The sequence below is a fragment of the Ursus americanus genome, chromosome 12 (genome assembly GCF_024610735.1).
Source record: "Ursus americanus isolate L20-20 chromosome 12, mUrsAme1.1.p, whole genome shotgun sequence".
Taxonomy (NCBI): Eukaryota; Metazoa; Chordata; class Mammalia; order Carnivora; family Ursidae; genus Ursus; species Ursus americanus.
In genome coordinates this window covers 71167931-71187210 of record NC_142138.1, presented here as the reverse complement: position 1 = coordinate 71187210, position 19280 = coordinate 71167931, and the positions used below count along the sequence as shown (strand labels likewise).

General features: G+C 56.4%; 1 protein-coding gene across 12 annotated transcripts; it reads left to right on the top strand.

Annotated features, from left to right (window-relative positions):
* The first annotated feature begins 724 nt into the window (after positions 1 to 724).
* Positions 725 to 18960, top strand: CELF3 (CUGBP Elav-like family member 3). 12 transcript variants are annotated; one of them, XR_015726415.1, is made up of 16 exons: positions 725 to 987; positions 1082 to 1243; positions 5267 to 5471; positions 6651 to 6733; positions 11854 to 11902; positions 12327 to 12455; positions 12593 to 12672; positions 13550 to 13693; positions 13855 to 13996; positions 14208 to 14357; positions 14728 to 14793; positions 15085 to 15225; positions 15497 to 15640; positions 16327 to 16464; positions 17393 to 17454; positions 18144 to 18960. XR_015726415.1 is itself a non-coding variant. In XM_045790527.2 (15 exons), the coding sequence occupies exons 3-14, from the start codon at positions 5327 to 5329 to the stop codon at positions 16452 to 16454; spliced, it is 1398 nt and encodes a 465-aa protein (XP_045646483.1). In that variant the 5' UTR covers positions 725 to 987; positions 1082 to 1243; positions 5267 to 5326; the 3' UTR covers positions 16455 to 16464; positions 18144 to 18960. The 12 variants fall into 12 exon arrangements, 11 of the variants coding, with proteins under 11 accessions (XP_045646483.1, XP_045646487.1, XP_045646482.1 ...); XM_045790527.2 differs by lacking the exon at positions 17393 to 17454 and having other exon boundaries at positions 12330 to 12455; XM_045790531.2 differs by lacking the exon at positions 17393 to 17454 and having other exon boundaries at positions 5366 to 5471; positions 18144 to 18959.
* Positions 18961 to 19280: the final 320 nt, after the last annotated feature.

The window sequence follows — 19280 nt, the reverse complement described above, 5'->3', positions numbered from 1 at the left end:
CACCAGCAAGCGGGGAGGGGCTGGGGGAAGGAATACGGGGGCCACTCTGAAGACGAGTAAACTCGGGAGGGGCTCCAAGGGATCTCCTGCCCCAGATTGGGGGACTCATTTCCCGGCTTGGTAGTATGTGGAATGAGCCCTTCTTCTTGACCTCACTCAACTTCAAATAGGTTTTTTTTTTTTCCCTTGGCTCTAGAGAAAAACTGGAAAAGGGATTCCTAAGGCAGAGTTTCCCAGAATCTGGTTCCTGACCCTCTGCCTTGTTTGGCAGCTGTTGAAACCGAGTAGTAGAGAGAGAGAATTCAATCTTCTTCCCCTTCCGCAGGTCCGAAGCCAAGCCCCTCCATGAGCCCTGTAGACACTTGACACTTAACAACACGAAGGCATCCCACAGGATGGAGTGGACAGAGTGCTGTAAAAGAAGGGACATTCTCACACTAAAGATACTGGAAAGGACCTGGGGCACATCCTGCCCGAGGTTTCCCTTCTTGGACTGACTTTCTTGTGTAGATTAAGTTGCCCCTCATAAATCCTAAATCATCTTTCCCATTCCCAGCTGAACAGAGGAGGGGAAAGGCAGTTGGTCTTCAAGGCGTGCTCTTTTAGTATCTAATGAAGAAAGGAAAGTGAAACATAAAGCCAAAGAGCTGAAAATAGGCCTGGAAAGGGCAGGAGCCTGTCTGTCCATATATAGGGTGCTGAGTTTTACATTCCCGGAGATCATGCCCAGCAGAGGCCTCCTGGGGGACTGAGAAAAGATCTCAGAAGGGAGGCTGGTCTTTCAGATTTGTGGACAACTGCCCAAGGAAAAACAAGCCCAGCATTTAGACCATGGCCATGGAGGGGGTCTCTCAGTGGTCTACCTCTATCCTTCTCAGCAAAGACTGAGGAGAAGAAATGAAAATGTTGGCAGTTCCCAAGCCAGGAAAAAACCACGGAAGATAGATGAGGCAGTCAGCTACAGGTCTTCCCAGGAAGCTCGTCCAGGTTAGTAATCATTGCAGCTGTTTGTCTGGCTTTTAGGAGAAAGGGTTAGTAGAGAGATAGATAAGCTGCCATCTGTCACCGGTGATTTTTTCAGGCAGGAGTGGACGTTAACCAGAGGTGATAGTTCCTGTTGGCCAAGACCTGTTTCTTCCCACCCCTCCACCCCCAGAAAAGCTCGTGGAGGAAGCTCTTCAGCTGCACTATCCAATACGGTCACCACGAGCCACCTGTGGCTATCGAGCACTCGAATGTTGCTGTAAGTATATTAAGTGTAAAATACACATTGGATTTTGAACATGTAGTTTTAAAAAAAGTAAAGTATCTTATTAATAACTTTATATTGAGGATATGTTGAATATTTTGGATTCATAAGCACCGTGAATAATATTTGGGATATATCAGTTAAAATCTATTAAAAGTAATTTCACTATTTCTTTAACTTTTTTAATGGGCTACTAGAAATTTAAATTATGTATATGGCTTGCCTTCTATTAAACAGTGCTGGAACTGGACTGGCAAATTGACACACGCACACACATGCATGCACAAGTATGCAAAATTTCTCCATCTTCCCAGCCTGTGCGCAAAATAAGTAATGTCCTCCTTCTGCTAGTCTGTGGTCTTCTCGTACTTTGAGAATCAACCAAGTCTTTCTTGACTGAGCACTTCGCATGGCCCAAATACCACTCTGTGTAAATAAGAGAGGCTACTTCTACTTACTTGTGTTTTTACAGCACCTCGGTGCTCACTATTGCACACGGCACTGGCCTGTCTTACCTCTCCATCTGAGGTAGAAGCCACTTGAGGGAAGGAAGATCATATAATAGATTCTTTGTCCAGTGTCATGGTTTCTGCTGCAGGTGGCTTCACCCTGTACTTGGTGACTGGCCACTTTGCCACATATACCACCACTACATTTTCCTCTTTCTGAAATATATCCCAATTATTCATTCCCTAAGAATCTAAAATCAGGAGTAGAGTTCTTCCTTTATAAAGTCAATAATCTTTTTATGTAGGGCAGCTTAGCATTGAATGTAGAAGAATAAGAAAGAGGGGGATCTTGGGGATGGTGGAAAGAGAAAGGACCTTGGAGGAAGTAAGGTTTGGAAGCCTCATTTCTTCCTGGAGAGCAACTCCCCAGAATGAGTCTCTGAGCCGTAGGGTTAACGCCCTAGATTTACCTCACAAGGCAGAGATGTGCCCACAGCCACCCAGCAAGGATGGCCTGATGCAACCTCCCAGCTCTTCTCCCCTTAACCCTGCCTCTCCTTTCAGATGGAAACCTTCCATCCGGGGACCACAAACTAAGCAAAGGGATGGAGGCATTTTGCTGCCTGCAGCTGTCTCCCCCATTGCTGACTGGGAGGAGGAGTAAGGGGAGTTCATTATAATTCATTTTTGTAAATGTTTAATATTTCAATTAATGTGATTAGCCCCAAGCCTGAATGAGCAGCAGGGCGGCAGATCTGCTGACAAGACACAGAGTAACCAGATCAACAGGGCCATGGGGTCTTCCTAGGCTCCATCCTCAGAGGGTGTGATCTGTTTAGCATCTCCATAAATACTGAGATCAGATTAGGAGGCAAGAAAAGGAGCAGTGAGGGTGGAGTAAGGAGTGGAAAGTTACTTTCCAGATGTGTTTGCACTCTTGGTTCCCTGGCACTGCCATCATATGTTCTGACCACCCAGTACTGGGTCCTCCACCCTCTCCCCCTGTGTCCATCTTAGGAGCCCAACTGGGAGGACCTGGGCATCCATTGATGAAGTGTAATCATATTTACACACACACACACACACACACACACACACATACACACACACTCAAACACAGGCTAAGGAAGGATGGAAGGTGGTCAACAGAGAATCAAGCAGTAGGAAGAAGACCTTCTCTCACACAGAGCTCAATTAAAGACACAAGAGGAAGAAAGCCAAGCTTAACAACTCCTTCCATTCCCATGGGGAGCATTTGATGTGGGGCTTAAACTCAGGACTCAGGAACCAGACTGCCTGGGCTCCACCCTCACTGAGGCCTCTTTCTAGCTCTGTGACATAAGGCAAGTCATTTTATCTCTTGGTGCCTTGGTTCCCTCATCTTTATTTGGAGGTAATGGTAGAACCTACACCATAGGGTAGTGCGGAGGATTAAACAAATTAGTAAATACAAAGCACTTGGAACAATGCCTGGGACACCATGTCATCTAAGCGCCATTCCTATTACTTCCCTTCCTGAAGATAGGTTTGCCTGCTGTGACAGCCGAGGAATGGGGGCGGCCAGGATTTGGTTGGGATGTATTTCAGAGACACCAGTGCCACTATGGAGACATCAGCCCCACTCTGGGATGAAGAAGGGAATGACAGGAGACAGGGTGTTCCACAAGGGCTGCAAGCAAGGGCTGCCCTGTCCCGGAGAGTTGATGTCAGCAGGTACTCCCTGCACTGAAGGGTGCCGTGAGTGGGCCCAATGCATGGAAAAGTTAATTAAGCTCCCTTGAGATTATAGGGGAACTAGCTCACCTGTAGAAGAAGAGTTGTTTAGGAGAGTAATGGCCCCCAAATGTGCTCCCCCCATCCCTTTTTGCTACCTGACTCACTTTGAGAGTCCTAGTCCCAAGGAACCTAACTGGGAGAGGGGGGCAAAGGGAGGAGAAATTGGGGAGCTTGCCAGCTGTGGTTCTTCCCCCTAAAGGAATCAGAAATCAGAGTGCTCTTGTCAGAGGTTCTTTGCATCAACTGTTTATTCAAAAAATAATTGTTAAGCAACTACGTATGAGCAAGACACTGTGCTAGACCCCAAACAGTAAAATGCTGAATTAAACCGTGCCCTGGTCTTCAAGGAGCTTACAAGCGATAGCTCTCACAGTCGTCACCACTGCCGCCTCCCTGCCCACGCACTTACACACACAAACCACCCAGAGGGAGAGAAGGGGGCGTTGGCAAATGCCAGAAAGACATAGTTTTTCTTGGATCCTTTTCTGGAAAATACACAGTTCTCTCTTTGCGCTCATTTCACCCCGCTATCTTCTTCCCTGCCCCCCCTTTCCATCTTTCCTTTCTGGGTCCCCTTCTGCCCTTTCCCCCAGGCTCTGAGACCTGCTTCCCACCCCATCTACACCTCCCTCCTCCCCCACTCCCAACCTGCCCAACTGTTCCTATGCCATTTTCTTTTCCCTGGATTCTTTCCTTGGCTCCCCACACTCAGTGTCCCCAGATGCCGGCTCCCCTCTCCTCCTCCCCACTGCTCCCCTCTCCTGGGTCTTTGCTTCCAGCACCGGGGACAGCTCCAGCCCCCGGAACAATGGACCCCACCTTAGGGCTCCTCTATAAATTCTCCATCTTAGTGTCTTGCCCAACTCGTGATTGGGGAGTAAGATGGGGGAAGGGTTATTATCAACAGGACCAGCTGCTCTTCTGGGAGTGGGAAGGGAGTCAGGAAGGAAGGAGATAGAAAGAGGGCGTGGCTCTTGTCTGGATTGTGCGTCCCTCTCCAGGGTAGAGAATTTGTATTCTACCCCTGAGACTGACATCACTGATGTCAGGGGAAAGGAGGTGGGAGTGGGGAGGGGGGTGTGGAGGGGGGAGGTTTTTGTTGAGGAGAGCGCGGCCGGAGAGCAGAGCTCCGGGACCCAGGTGACCGGGAAAGCAGGCAGCCCCAGCAGCGGGAGCAGCCAGCAACATCCCAGGCCCGGGGACCAGGGTGGGGGTGGGAGGGGGGCTGAGGGGAGGACCTGAAGGGGGGCGGCAGGGCAAAAGGGACCCCCGGAGCCCTGCCGCCATCAGAGATCAAGCATCTGGCATCAGGGATCTTCGGACCCAGCAGAAGGATCAGCCACAGGGGAGGTGTCCTCCCGGGAAAGCCAACGAGAGCTCCACCTGCCCCACATCAGGAGTGCCCCCCCACCCCGACGCTGCTGGCAACCTACCAGGCCCCTAACCCCTAAGCCTCCTTCTCCATCACCCTCCTCAGGCCCTTTCCCCAACTCCAACTCTTAACCCCCAGTTCCCAGCACCCCTGATACCACCCTAATCCTCCAGATCTTGAGCACATTGCCCCCCATCCTGGGATATTTGCCAAATCTCTGGGAGGGAGATCATTTGTTTGGGCTATGCCCCCTGGTGGCATGACAGTGTCTGCCTAGACCCCTGACCCCCTAGCCCTCAACTCCCTGGGCCTCCTTTGTGTGAAGAGCTGCCGCTTTGCTCAGCACTGTGGTTGGGGGCCAAAGGGAAAGCCAGCCCCGGCTGGGCCCCGGCCCCCACCACTTGCCTCCTTGCTGGGCAGCTCCCCCTGGCCTGTGGGCCTCTCCCTGCTCCCCTCGGCCCCTCCTCCTGGGCCGCCCCAATGAAGGAGCCGGATGCCATCAAGCTGTTTGTGGGGCAGATCCCGAGGCATCTGGAGGAAAAGGACCTGAAGCCCATCTTCGAACAGTTTGGTCGGATCTTCGAGCTGACTGTCATCAAGGACAAGTACACCGGGCTGCACAAGGGTGAGGGGTCAGGCCAGGCTGGAGAGGTGTCAGGGGTGGGAGGGGAGGCTGGGAGGAGGAGAAGCCAGCCTGGAGGGCTAGAGGGGCTGGAAAGGGCCAATATGGATGGAAAGAGTTCAGGGGCTAAGGAGGGGATGGAGGAGCTGGAAGAGAACAGCCAGGGTGAGCAGGGGACTCTGATGCAGGCCTAAGGACGGCCTCTTTGGGGGAAGAGTTGTCCAGGGGATGCAGAGATGTGGATCCCAGAGATGAGGGGGTGATGTCGTGGATGAACTCAAAGGAGGATGGAGGATCTGGTTTGGGAGATAAGGAGCAGGGCAGGGGTGTGTGTGCGTGTGTGTGTGTGTGTGTGTGTGTGCGCGCGCGCGTGCGCCTGAGAATCTTAGTAGCCTCAGACACTATTGGGGTGGGGGTCAACCTGGCAAGAGTCGACATGGACTCCCAAGAGAGGGACCTGAGAAGCAGGGTGTGGAGGACAGAGACTAGAATAGATCTGGGAAGTGTGGGGGCCGGAAGTTAAGAGGGCCCGGCCAAGAGGCACTCCTTGGGCCTGTCCAGGGCTGTGCACTCTTGCTAAGCAGGGTCAGGTCCCAGTCAGGACTTGGAGAGCTCCAGGTACTGGGGGTGGGTGTGAGGGGCCCACTGCCTCCTCCTCCACTGGCCTAGGGACTGGCAGTGAACTGCTCTCCCCTTTCCTTCTCCTCTATCCCACTCTCCACCCTCCCCCTGCCTCCCGCGGAGTTGGAGAGAGATGAGGAAATAGGGAAAATGGGAGAGGAGAGGGGTGATGCGGACCAAGATGGAAGGAGGTACAGGCGAAGGAGAAGGGGAAAAGAGGCCAGCGAAGGAAGAGAGAAACCACACTGTACACACTTGTCTGGCAACCACATGCCCCTTCTCCCCCCCACACAAAGCCCCCCTCCCAACAGTTCCTTCTCCCAATGCCACCATCACAGAAACCTCCCAGGCCCTGGGTCTCTGTCCCCAGCTCAGCAGCCCAGAGACTCCCTGGGGCAAAATGTCTGGCCCCTCTCAGACACCTTCCCAATCCAGCGGCCAGAAGGTGGCAAGCAGAGACAAGTCTCCCAGTCCTCCGTCTCGTGGTTGGGGGGAGCCTTTTAGGGAGGGGAGATCAGGGACTCATCCCCACCCGGTCTCTCTGCCCCTGCCCCTCCTCAGGATGTGCCTTCCTGACATACTGTGCCCGCGATTCAGCCCTGAAGGCCCAGAGCGCCCTGCACGAACAGAAGACGCTTCCAGGGGTGAGTCCCATATTTGTAGGGCCAGAGGGCTGAGAAGGGCCCTAGAAGGTGCAGGGGGCTCTCCACCTTCCTGAGACATGGAGCACATTTTCTACCTCCTCTCATCACCAGGAAGACTCCCTCTCCTTCTAATACCCCTCTTTCTTGCTGGAGATGCATTCATTTCTTCTACCTGGAGAGAAGGAAGAGAGCAATTAGCAGAGCAAATGTGACTTTGCAAGGAGCGAATGCCGCCCCTTCCCCACTTCCCAACCTGCTCATGGGGCAACACTTAGGGAGAGAACTTAGCTGGTTGGGAGGTGTGGGGACAGACTCTGGACACCAAGTGTGTGGCAAAGCAAGCAGGAGGCACCCAGGTACTCTTTGGCGGCTCTGAGGTGGGATGTCTGGCTGTGACACGGACAGCTGGTGCGCGCTGGCCCAGCATCCCTGTGCTGGCTTCTGAGCTCTGACAGACTCACCTCGTGTCTCCTAGGAAGAGCTTTGGGCATCAGGGTGGAGCAGGGCCTGGGTGGGCCTGGGCTGGGGGGCAAGCAAGAGCAGGGGAAGACATCACTGCAGAGGATCAGGCCTGACCCCCAAAATGTGCCCAGGGCGGCAGGGATGCCCTCCGACATGGCATCTCTCCTGAAAAGTCAGAGCTCTTTTTCTTTTCTTCTGAGACAGCCTTGCAGATTGCTCCAGGCCTGGCCTGGCAGGGATAGAGAATCTCAGGATGCCTCCAGCCATGCAGCCTGGGGGAAAGGATGCGCTGTTCTGTTCCACTGTCTGTGTGCTTCTGTTGTCTCCCACCCCCAGAGCCCCAGGAAGGAGTAGTGAGAGCTAACCCCGTCCATCCCTTCAGCAAGCATTTGCTGAGCACAGCCTGGGTGCTGGAGACACACGTGCCACAGCCTCTACCCCTGCCCCCACGTGGGAAATTGGGAAAAAGGCTGATTCTCCATCCTGTCTTGGGAGGGGAACAGACAAAACAGATGGGCAAAGAGGGTGGGGGCATCCAGGAAAATCAGAACCGCTTCAACAACTCCCAACTTCAAACCTTCAGTAGGTCTGTGACTCACCCCCTCTGTGGCCCTCAACCCTTGAGTACGGCTAGGAGAGCAAATCCCACAGCCCGCCTGGCTTTCACCCCTCTGTCTTGTCCTAGTTGGTGGCAAGGCGGCCAGAACAGCCCCGGCCCATGGAATTAAGGATCTGTGCGCGTGCGTGCGTGTGTGTGAGAGAGGGCTTGGGATCCAGGGAGTCTGTGTGTGCACGCATGCGTGTGCACATGTGTGCACGTGTGCCCGCCAGCCTGGCTGTGTGGGTGTGGGTACACGCATCCCTGGGAAGCCTGGTTTCCATCATGTCACATCTCCACTTGCCTTTCTTTCCTTTTCTCTGTGGAGACCCCTGACAAATCAGTAGTTCCCATCTCCATTGCCACATGTCCTCTTTTCTTGCTGTCTTGCTAGCCAGGCGCCTGCCCTGGGTCAGCCCCTCCAGCTGCCTGCGTGCTCAGACGGGGCTCCAACTGTCTGCATGTAGAAAGGCTCTGCCTCCCCTTCCTGAAGAAAAATAGGCCCAGGGTAGGAGGTGAGGGAGAAGGGCACCTGGTTAATGATTGTCTAGCCCTGCTCCTGAGTGAGCTCCCGGGTGACGCTGAGGCCTCTGCTTTGGCCCTTGTCTCAGGGGACAGGATCCAGATTGGCCTGACAGAGCCTCTAGTAGGAAATTAGGGGTCCCATCGTCCAAGGGACCCGTGTGCTGGGAGTTGGGGGAGGAAATCAGGGCAGTCTAGGGGAGCAGATGTCTGTGGCCAGGCTCTGCCTGACCCTTTGTATCGCCCAAGTCTTTTCTCCACCACCTGCCTTCCTGGAAGTGTTGTTTCCTTAGTCATTCAATGTGTGTGTGCGCGCGCATGGACACCTGTTTAGTGTGCTGGCTCTGTGGGAAGTTCTTCCTACTGTCTAATCTCCCTCCACACCCTCCTAATACAGTCTTCTTTATTTTTTAAGATTTTATTTTTAAGTAATCTCTACACCCAACATGGGGCTTGAACTCACAACCCTGAGATCGAGAGTCACATGTACCACCAACTGAGCCAGCCAGGTGTCCCAATATAGGCTTTTTTTTAATGGGGGCATTTAGCCCTCTCTCCTTTCTCCCCACCTCTGTCACCCGGAATCTGCAAGGTGCCACCGTTATTAGGGTGATGCTTCTGCTGCAGAGAGGAAGAATGGAGGCTGGGCCTATGGCTGTCAAGCCCCATTTCCTTTTCTGTCCCCTGAGTGTTCCCAGGAGGGGCTTGGCTACAGGCCCCTGGATTCTTCCCGCCCGGAGGGTGTGGCCTCCTGGAGATGGTGGGGGGAGGGACTTCTGCCTAGCCTGCCCTACGCCCTCTCCAAAATTGCACTCTGGGGACATGGGCCCTCCCTGTCGGCTTGCTGTTGAGCCAGTGAATTCTGGCCCCATGGAAAGGACCCATATGTGGTCTGGGACACCGGGTGGAAGGAAGTCCGGAGCCAGGGGTGGCAGAGCAGCAGGCCTGTGTCCTCAGGAGAATGAGATTTTTCTGGAAATATGATCTTTTCCTGGAAGTGGGGTCTTTGCTGTTGGTGAGAAGGATGAGGGCCTTATGAGTGACCAAGTCGGTGGGGGAGCGGTCTGAGTGATAGAGTATAAATAACCTCTTCTTCTTTGGGAGGCCCTCGGGAGGGCTAATCACCTGGCTGGTGGTGGCTAGGGAAGAGAGGCGCCTGACTCCGGGTTGCCAGGTAAACAGGGCCCAGCTGGACTCAGGGGAGGGGGCAGGTGTGCCCGAGCTGAGCTAACAAAGACCAGGCTTCCCACAGGAAGTGCCAGGCCAAGAAGGAGAGCCTGGGCGCGGGTCACTGGGGGCCACCGAGGGAGGCTGTCTATCTGTGGGGGAGTGAGGGGAGCCTTCTGTCAACGTGGTCTGCCTGCGGCCTGTGCGCTTGCGTGTGTCTTTGTGTGAACCCCTATCAGCTGTGGATATTTACTGAGGTGCTATTTTTGAGCCTGGGAGTCCGTGCAGCAAGGGATGGCATCCTTCCTCTCTGGGTCTCAGGTTCCCCACCCTTGACTAGAACTGCAATCCCTAGGGGCATTTTGGGCAGGGGTTGGTGTCAACTGAAGCATTCCCTGATGCTGTGGAAAGACCCTGATTCGGATTCTGCCTCTTCTGGAGGGGGTGTGGCTGGTGCTGAGGTGCCCGTGGGGCACTTCCTGATTGCTTTACAGAGAGGAGGTGGGTGCAAGACTGAGAGCGCTGGGCATGGAACCCCCACCCGCACACACGCACCTCTCTCTCTCTCCCTCTCTCTCACACACACACACACACACACACACACACACACACACAGAGGCTCCTGAGGGGATTGAACCTCGATGGGATAATCCCAGATTGGTGGAAGATAAAGCTGGGGGCACATTGGCTGGAGGATTTGGGTGACTGTTACCCACCTCCCCCCAGCCAGCTGCTCTCAGATCCATAAATGGGGGTGGCAGGACAGGAGTGTCAGCTGAGGTGGGGCTTAGGTTTGATCCAGGGCTGAGGATACCTCACAAGCAGAGTCCTGTCAGACTGACTGGAATGGCCTGATGCCAGGGAGGAGGCTCTGGTGTGAGCAGGGGCAAGGGGTAACTATCAGTCCTGCGCTTCTCTGTGTGAAGTGACGACACGCAAGATTCCCAAAGGCTGGAACATGGGAGCTAAGGGGAACCTGACTCACCACCACCTGGTCTGCCCCACTGTTTTACAGATGAGAACACTGAGGCCCTGAGGAGGGAAGTGACTTGTCCAAGGTCACCCAGCTAGTGAGTGGTAGGGCCAGTCCCTGAACCCAGGCCTCCTGACTCCCAGTCCAGTGCCTTTCATGAGGATACCCATAGCCCCCCCCTCGGATTGTAGATAAATGGTTTCTTTTGTTTAATATCTATTTTTGGTCACTGGAGCTAGGACTGCCCCTCAATAGCAAAATATTTTCAGACACGAAATATTGAGTCCATCCCCTCCCTCCAGTTCCGAAGATGCTCCCCACCAGTTAAGGAAATCAACCTGCAGAAGTCATTGCTAAGTCCCCTCACCAGACAAGAACGTGGAGAGTGGAACCGGGGCGGGGGGGGGGGTGTCTGCATTTCCACTGGAGACTGAACAAAGGGAGGTGCTGCAGGAGTGAAGAGAAGGGAGAGCTCTAGAGGACTTCAGGGTACAGGGAGAATGTCAAAAGAGCGCAGGTCAGCAGTTCCTCCTTTGGAGCCCTCTCAGCTGTGAGACACCAAGGATTTGATTTGGCCAAGGAAGGCAGAGGAAGGGACAGGGTGGCTCCTGCAGGGCCTCTGCTCAGCGCGAGTCAGGAAGCTTGTCCTGGGCCCTTCCCCCACCGCCCAGCCCCCACCAAATCCTCCGCCCCCAGCCTACCCTGTTCTCACCCCCCCACACTCCTTCTCCGGGTGTGTGGAGCAGCAGAAGTGATGACGTCACCATGGTCGCCAGGGTGACGGGAGGGATAAATCAGGCTGAGTGGGCTGTTGCCATGGCGCGCATTCTCCCGTTGCCACGGAGACTGGGCATCTGCTCCCTTTGTGCTGCCCGAGTGCCTTCCCCCTGGGGTCAAGGGGTGTAGGGGGGCAGATAGAGAAGCAGACACACCTCTAGGGGTTAGAAGGAAATCGTGGCATCTGTGGGGTGTCTCCGGGTCGATAGTCTTCCTTGGGGCTGCTTATTTGGAGTGGCCTCTGTTGCCCCTACTTTGTAAAACTGAGGCAGCTCTTGCTGAATAGCCCCTTGGTTGGGCTCTGTCTCAGGACCCAGGTCCTACGGGAAGTTCCATTCTCCCCCTAAAGACAGCGTCACTTACCCCTGGCCAAGTCACCGGGGCCTCGAGGGAGCCAGAGCTGGCCCCAGGAGCATCCTCAGTCTACATCCTCACCTTCCACTGCCTCTAATCCCCTCGGCTCCTAATCCTAAACCAGATTAGGCCCATCCCTTCCTTCCCATCAGCAGTTCAGGGCCTGGGGTTCACTCCCTCTAGCCTTTCTGCAGGTCCTGGCCTGGGGAGGGCTCCTGGGGGGTTCAGAGGAGGTCCCCAGCAGTTGCCTTCTCTTCTCTCCTTTAGATGAACAGGCCAATCCAGGTCAAGCCGGCCGACAGCGAGAGCCGAGGAGGTAGGTGCTGTACCTTTGGACTCTGGACTTAGGCCCAGGGCTTGGAGTAGCTGAGGGGCAGCCTCTCTTGAGGAAGAAAATCTGAGAATTCCATAGGGTTCCCGGTCAAGGTGGGGATTGAAGTCAGTGTGGTCAGAGGGGATGTCATCCAGCCCATTATAGAGATGGCAAAACTGCAGCCCAGAGTAAAGTGCAAGTCCTTCAGAACTGGGCTGAGCGTTCTCTGTAACTGTACCCCATTTCCCCAAACATCACCGGTTTCACATGCTAGAAGCCTTAGTCCTAGGGCGAGGGCAGTGCCTGGAGCTCCAGGGCATTGTTGAAGGTGAAGGGCAGGATTCCTGCCTGTTCCAAGCCAGAGTAGAGTTGGGAAAGCAGCCAGGGTGCCCTGAACAGGCCCCTCCTCCTGTGCCTTACCCCCCAGAAGACCGGAAGCTCTTTGTGGGGATGCTAGGGAAGCAGCAGACAGATGAGGACGTCAGGAAGATGTTCGAGCCTTTTGGGACCATAGACGAGTGCACTGTGCTCCGGGGGCCGGATGGCACCAGCAAAGGTATCCAGTCGCTACCCCTTCCCCAACCGGGCCCTCTGGCCTTCCTGCGCATGTCCCCTGGCTTCCCAGCAACGGGGACAGTGGGGGCCCTTGGGGGTGAGCACTCACCCTTTCCTCCCTGCTCTTGGACGCTGTAGGCTGCGCCTTTGTGAAGTTCCAGACCCACGCCGAGGCCCAGGCGGCCATCAACACCCTTCACAGCAGCCGGACCCTGCCGGTGAGCCCCCTCTCACATTCACATTTTAGATGGCATCTCCCCACCTCTGACCCCTACCCGTGTCCCTCACCTCCAGTCCACATGCCTTGCCCTCCTCTCTGGCCTCCTCCCCCCCTCAGCCTCTCCATCTCCTGTCTCTTCCCCCACCTTCCCATACCCCCCACCCTCACTGGTTGGGCATTGGAACGCTTGTTTAGAGGCCCCCCGTGCCCTCTGTACATTAGCAGACTGACTGCACTCGTGGAGGGCTCTCCAGCAGAGCAAATTTCTCAAACGATACTAGCTGACTCTGAGGGTCCCTCAGCAGAGGCTGGGCAAGCATTTAGTAGGAACTTGGTCAAGAGGATACAACACTAAATAGAGAACTGCATTCTAGATTCCAGGGTTCTACAACAATCTCTGCAAATGTTCTTGGGTTGGCTTTTTATTTAGTCCAAGGTGGTATTAAAACTTGAGGCTTCGTCCTCTGAACACACGATGAGGTTTGGGGTGCGGGGTAGGAGTGGCAGTACGGGGGCTGGGGCAGCTAGCTGCCACAACCATCCTGAGATTAACTATTGGCTGTGGCTGATCCACCCTGGAGATAATTTCTGGCTCAGAATCCTCACGGAGAAGCCAGCGATGCCCTTCGGATTCCAGTAGGCTTTTCCCTTTTCAAGCACATGCCTTCGAGTTCCTCAACTTTTTCTAGTCTCTTGCACATCCTGGCACAGGGGGAGGCTGGGATTAAAATCTTCGCCTATGAGAGAGGCGCAATGATGTCTGCCCTCCCAAAGAGGCTAAGCCTGCGGGGTGGAACTGAGGCCGGGCCCTGAGGGCTCTGGGGAGGAGAGATCCCGACTCTGTCCCTCTAACCACACGCATGGCCCCTGCCCAGGGTGCCTCATCCAGCCTGGTGGTGAAGTTTGCTGACACGGAGAAGGAGCGAGGTCTCCGCCGAATGCAGCAGGTGGCTACCCAGCTGGGCATGTTCAGCCCCATCGCCCTGCAGTTTGGAGCCTACAGCGCCTACACCCAGGCCGTGAGCACCGACCCCTGTGTACCGGGCCTGGCCCCTCCCTGTCTCCTCCTGGCTTCCAGGACCGGTCCCCACCCTTCCAGTGCCGAGGCCCAGGGCTGGGAGGGGAACCAGGCTGGGCCCAGGGGACTTGCTCCCACTCTCCTCTCTTGCCCTTCCCCCAGCTGATGCAGCAGCAGGCAGCCCTGGTAGCGGCTCACAGCGCCTACCTCAGCCCCATGGCCACCATGGCTGCCGTGCAGATGCAGCACATGGCCGCCATCAATGCCAATGGCCTCATCGCCACTCCCATCACCCCATCCTCAGGTAAGGCCCAGGTGGGACTGGTTGGGCTGGGCGTGAATGGGACCCGTCAGAGGAGCCACCCCGCCGTGTGTCGGAGGCCGGGGGGTGGGACCCAGGGCACTGCTCAGTGGCCTGCTTCCTCCCTCTGCCTGCAGACGTGCTGACGGGTTCTCCGCGTTTGTGCGTGCACACGCGCCTCTCCGCTCTGTCTCTGTCGCTTTCTCCTCCCTAGGAACCAGCACCCCTCCTGCCATCGCTGCCACGCCCGTCTCTGCAATCCCTGCTGCCCTGGGCGTCAACGGCTACAGCCCAGTGCCCACGCAGCCCACCGGGCAGCCTGCCCCTGACGCTCTGTATCCCAACGGGGTTCACCCCTACCCAGGTGGGGGTCTCTGCCTGCCCCCCTCTCTCCCCGGCCACTACCAAAGCCACGGCTCCCATGGGCGGCAGACAGCCGTGGCACACGTCCCTCTCCAGGCCTCGGGGTGATTAGGGGCTTTCTCCTGCTCTGTCCGGCTGGGGCAGGGATGCTCCTGGCCGTTCAGCCAGGGCAGCTGAGGCTTGGAGGAGCGCAGGGCTGCACGGCCAGTCACAGACCACGCTCTGCCCTCTCTGCCCGCGGCTCTGTGCCTTTGCGCGCGCTCCTGCCACACCCCGTGCCCTGTGAGGCTGTCCGCCCCCCCCCCCCCCCCCGCACCTGGCCTTCGCCCTGCGTCCTGCCCCACCCTCACAGTCAGCGCTGCTCTTCCCAGCCCAGAGCCCCGCGGCCCCCGTGGACCCCCTGCAGCAGGCCTACGCGGGGATGCAGCACTACACAGGTGAGGAGCCCAGGCCCCCCGACGGGAGGGGCAGCGGGGGACAGAGGCTGGGCTGCCGGGCGCCCCGCCCTGCCAGCCACCTCCTCGCGCTTCCTGACAGCTCCTACGGGCCCTACCGTTAGGGGCGGTGCTCCCAGAGTCCCAGGTGGCGCCTTCTCGGACACCTTTCAGCCCTGTCCACCGCACTGGCCTGGGCTGGGGGGAGGGAGACGGGGCTGGCCAGAGGTCCCCGGGAGCCGGGGGCGGGGGGGATCTGGGGACTTCCACTAGCTCTCCGTTCTCCCACCGCAGCAGCCTACCCAGCAGCCTACAGCCTGGTCGCGCCCGCGTTCCCGCAGCCTCCCGCCCTGGTCGCCCAGCAGCCCCCACCTCCGCCCCAGCAGCAGCAGCCGCAGCAGCCGCAGCAGCAACCGCAGCAGCAGCAGCGGGAAGGTGCGGCCTGGGCGCGCTCCTCCCAGCCCAGAGACTTCGGGGATAGGAGCGCCCTTGTCCTGGGCCAGGGCCTCCCTGTCGCCTGCTCCAAGCCTGACTCTGGCCCCGTGTGTGGGAAGAAAGCAAGTGGGGAAGAGGTGTCTGGCGCCCTGGCCCGCATGCTGGGGGCTGGGACTGGAGGGTCCTCTCAGGGCCTGCTTTCTGTGGGGCCCTTGCCCCCTGAGTGTTTCCCAGTTGCTGAGCTTTTCCTCTTGTCTCTGCTGCCACCCAGGCCCTGACGGCTGCAACATCTTCATCTACCACCTGCCCCAGGAGTTCACGGACTCGGAGATCCTCCAGATGTTTGTCCCCTTTGGCCACGTCATCTCAGCCAAAGTCTTTGTTGACCGGGCCACCAATCAGAGCAAGTGTTTTGGTAAGAATATGACGATCCAAAAGATAAAATATGGCACATTCTTGCCAAAGTCCCAGCGTGGACAAGGTCCGAGACAGCTGAAGGCATTTATGGTCACAGCGGGCCCACACTTTGAAATCCAGATTGTCCCAGAGTCGGAAAGAGCCTTTCTTACACCCTCGGCAGCCCGTACCGGCTGCTGTCCAGGCCCAGCTCTTCCTCCAAAAACTGCAGCTTCACCTTTTCTCCTTGAGCCCTGGTCAGATTCATGCTCCATGACGACTGGAAGAGGCTCGGGAACGGGGTGTTTGGTTCTCAAAAGGAAGTCTTAGGGAGTGGAGTTTTTTGCCTTTGTGTCTTTGAAAAGTTGCTTCAGGGGAGAAGGAGCCTTGTCCTCCCCACTTGAGAAGTCATGAAGGGCCACAAGTGGTGTTCTCAAAAGGCAGGTCAGAGTTATCCAGGCTGAGGAAGGGGCTGCCCTTCAAAGAGTGCCGGAAAGAATGTCCTAGTGCATGTGAGTGGCTGGACCACATTCATTTACTCACCCTATCAATCAGCAGCTACCCGTCGAATGCCTACTGTGCGCCAGGCATTCAGGATCCCAGGAGGAAGTAGGGTGCTGCCGGGGAGCCAAAGAGCAGGCTCTGGCCCTCAGCACAGGCAGGTGAGGTGCAGTTGGGCTGGGCCTTACGCCCCTCTCACCTCAGGCTTTGTGAGTTTCGACAATCCGGCCAGTGCCCAGGCTGCGATCCAGGCCATGAACGGTTTCCAGATCGGCATGAAGCGCCTCAAAGTCCAGCTAAAGCGGCCTAAGGATGCCAACCGGCCCTACTGAGGGCCCCCAGGTGGGTCCTGCTCCCATCCTGTGACCTCTTCAGCTCCCTCACACTGAAGCCAGGGCCCTCACTCGGACCGCCCCCACCCTTGCTCCCCCAGCCTCAGGGATGCCCACCCCACCTCCACCCCAACTCTGGGCACTTGAAGCAGGGATCTGGTATAGCTCCTTCTGCTGTGTTTCAGTCTCCCGAGTCATTCTCTCTCTCTCTCTCTCTCTCTCTCTCTCTCACACACACATACATCCACGTGTGTGTGCGCACACACACACACACACACACACACACACACACACACACACAAACACATACACGTGACCCCAGAGAGAGCCAGGTCTGTCTAGATCTGTGTCCCCTCCCCGGTCTTCCTCAGTATCTGGTCTCATTTGTCTGTGTCCATGTGTTTGTGTGTCTCTCTCTTTTTGGTTTTCCTCTGGGTCGGAGTGGAATTAGGGGAGTAGAGTTGGGGAAGTAAGGGGACTGGTATAAGGTACTGGAGGGTTCTAGAATCATGGCTCCTGGAATAACTATCCTTCTGAGAGGTGGGGACATCAGATCCTCAGTGCCCTGGACTCCAGGTAGTATAGACCCTGGACTGTTATGTAGTATAGACCCGTGGGACAGTGGAACGTGCATAGAACAGACTGGGGGGATTCCAAGCTTCAGGCCTCCCAGGAGCAGCTTCGGTTTAGGTGGAGGAGGCCAAAATGCTGGACTGCCTGAATTTCACTAAATGGGTCCTCTCCACCCCTTTGCCACCACTACCCTAGCCTCATGGCCACAGAGCTGTGAGCTTTGGTGACTTTTGTGTTTGTTTAATCTCCTTTGGACCAAACCCCTGAAAAAAACACAACCCAAGAACAATACCCACATCTTCTGTTTCTCCCCCTTTCCCCCCAATCCTGGCTGCTTAACTCCCCCCACCCTGGGGGCCCCCCAGCCCAGGGCCCGTGTCCATTGTCGGCCGAAGCCCCCATCCCCGGACCCCTGCTCCGGGCCCCTGTAAGTTGCATGGAACGAGCGTGTTGTCTTTGGAGCCGATTGTTTGTTATTTGGGGAGGGGGCCGCGGAGGGAAGCGCCCCGCAGCCCAGGGTCAGGGCCGGGGGCAGCTCGCGGGATGTGCTTGGTCAACAGTGGTTGGTGACTGTGGTCTGTGTCTGTGCATTTCTCTCTTGCTTTCTTTGTTCCTTTCTGAAAAGGAATGAGAGCACTCTAGGGGCTGGGGTTCTCAGCCCTCAAGTCTGCAGCCCTAAGCCCAGCCCCAGGTCCTAGTCTGGCCGCCTTGCTCTTCCTCCAGGTGTCTGTCTGTCCACTGCCCCTTCTCCTCCTTTCTCTTAGCTATCTCTGCCTGCCTGCCTGTTGTCTCACTCCTTTGCTTTGTCCCCTCCAGTCCCTGTCACCATATCTTCCAGCCTTTCTTTCTCTCACGGGCTATGTGAATATCTCCTTCTGAATATCCTTTGGTTTCTTATGTCATGGGGCCTCTCCCTCCCGTCTCCGCCATCATTGCCCCTTGTCCAACAGCTGGGGGGCTCCATCTGGACTGAGGCCTTTCCGATGACCTGCCTTCCCCAGGTGGCCCCATCCTATCCTGCATCAGCCAACCCAGCTACCTCTTCCCTGGCAGGGCCTGTGACCTGCATTGGCTGTGTCTTCCCCACAGCTTCACCCATGTCTCCTTCCTTCACAGGTCTGGAGACACCAGAGGAAGGGGCACCACACGCCTCTCCCCACGTCTGGTCCCAGCCCTCTCTGCACACCTGCCCGGGGCCTCAATGGGGCTCTGGGGCAAAAGCTGCTTCACAGCCCTGGGGGAACAGGACACCGGCCCATTCCCACCACCCCGCCCCTCCTGAAGGGCCTGTTTCTTCCCAGGTGCCCTTTTGGCCTTTGTGAGGGAGCAAGGGACAGGCTCAAAGGCTCCGGGGTATCTGCCTTCTGCTGGGGCTCCTGTGCTGACCTTCTGTGCCCAGCTTTCGCACTTGCCTCCCCCACCAGTGGGCCTGTGGCCCCCGGGAGGGCAGAGGGGCCTCCCACAAGCTCCCCACCTCACCCTCACCCCAGCCTCTTCCCCACATTAGGGGTTTCTCAGAAGCTGGTTCTCACACTCCTTGCCACCCTCAGCTAGAGGTAGGATATCCCTGAACCTTGGGCTCCCAGCCCTAAAACTCACTGCCTCCCCCATGGGCCCCCTCTAAGGAGGGTGTGGGGGAGCCCTGAGGGCTGCCTCTCCACCAGTCAGCCACAGAGACCCTCCTCCTTTCGAGAGGAAAAGACCTCCCCCAACCCCTAAAAATGTTTACAGTCTCTGCTGGTCCCCTCCGTGTAAATACCACTACCACCCGTGCGTTATCCGGCCCGGCCCGGCCCGGACGCTGCCATCTCTCTTTCTGGGAGTTTAGACAATGTTTCCCTTGGATTTTTTCTCTCTCTTGATTTCTCCCTTTGCTTTGGGGGTGATTGGGTATTTGGGAGGAGGGGTGTGGGGAGGGTTACAGGGGTTTATTACCTGATCATTTTCTTTAGGAAGAGGTTTTAGGGGAAAGGGGTGGGGGTGGGAATGGTAAGGGAGACTGGGGGTCCATTTCAGACACTTCTCTATGCTTAACTTATTTATTTATTGCATTTTACTTTTAAAGAGTTGGTCTTTTCTGTCTAAATAAAGAAGAAAGTTTAAAAGCATCAAATGAGAGTCTTGGAAAATTGAGGGTAGGGCATTTTGCGCACTGGGGAGGGGAGGAAGGGAGGGAGGTTTGGGAGAGAGACCTGTTGGGAGGGTCCAAGACCTTTGAGCAGGTCCAGGCCTTGACCATGGCTTCATGATCCC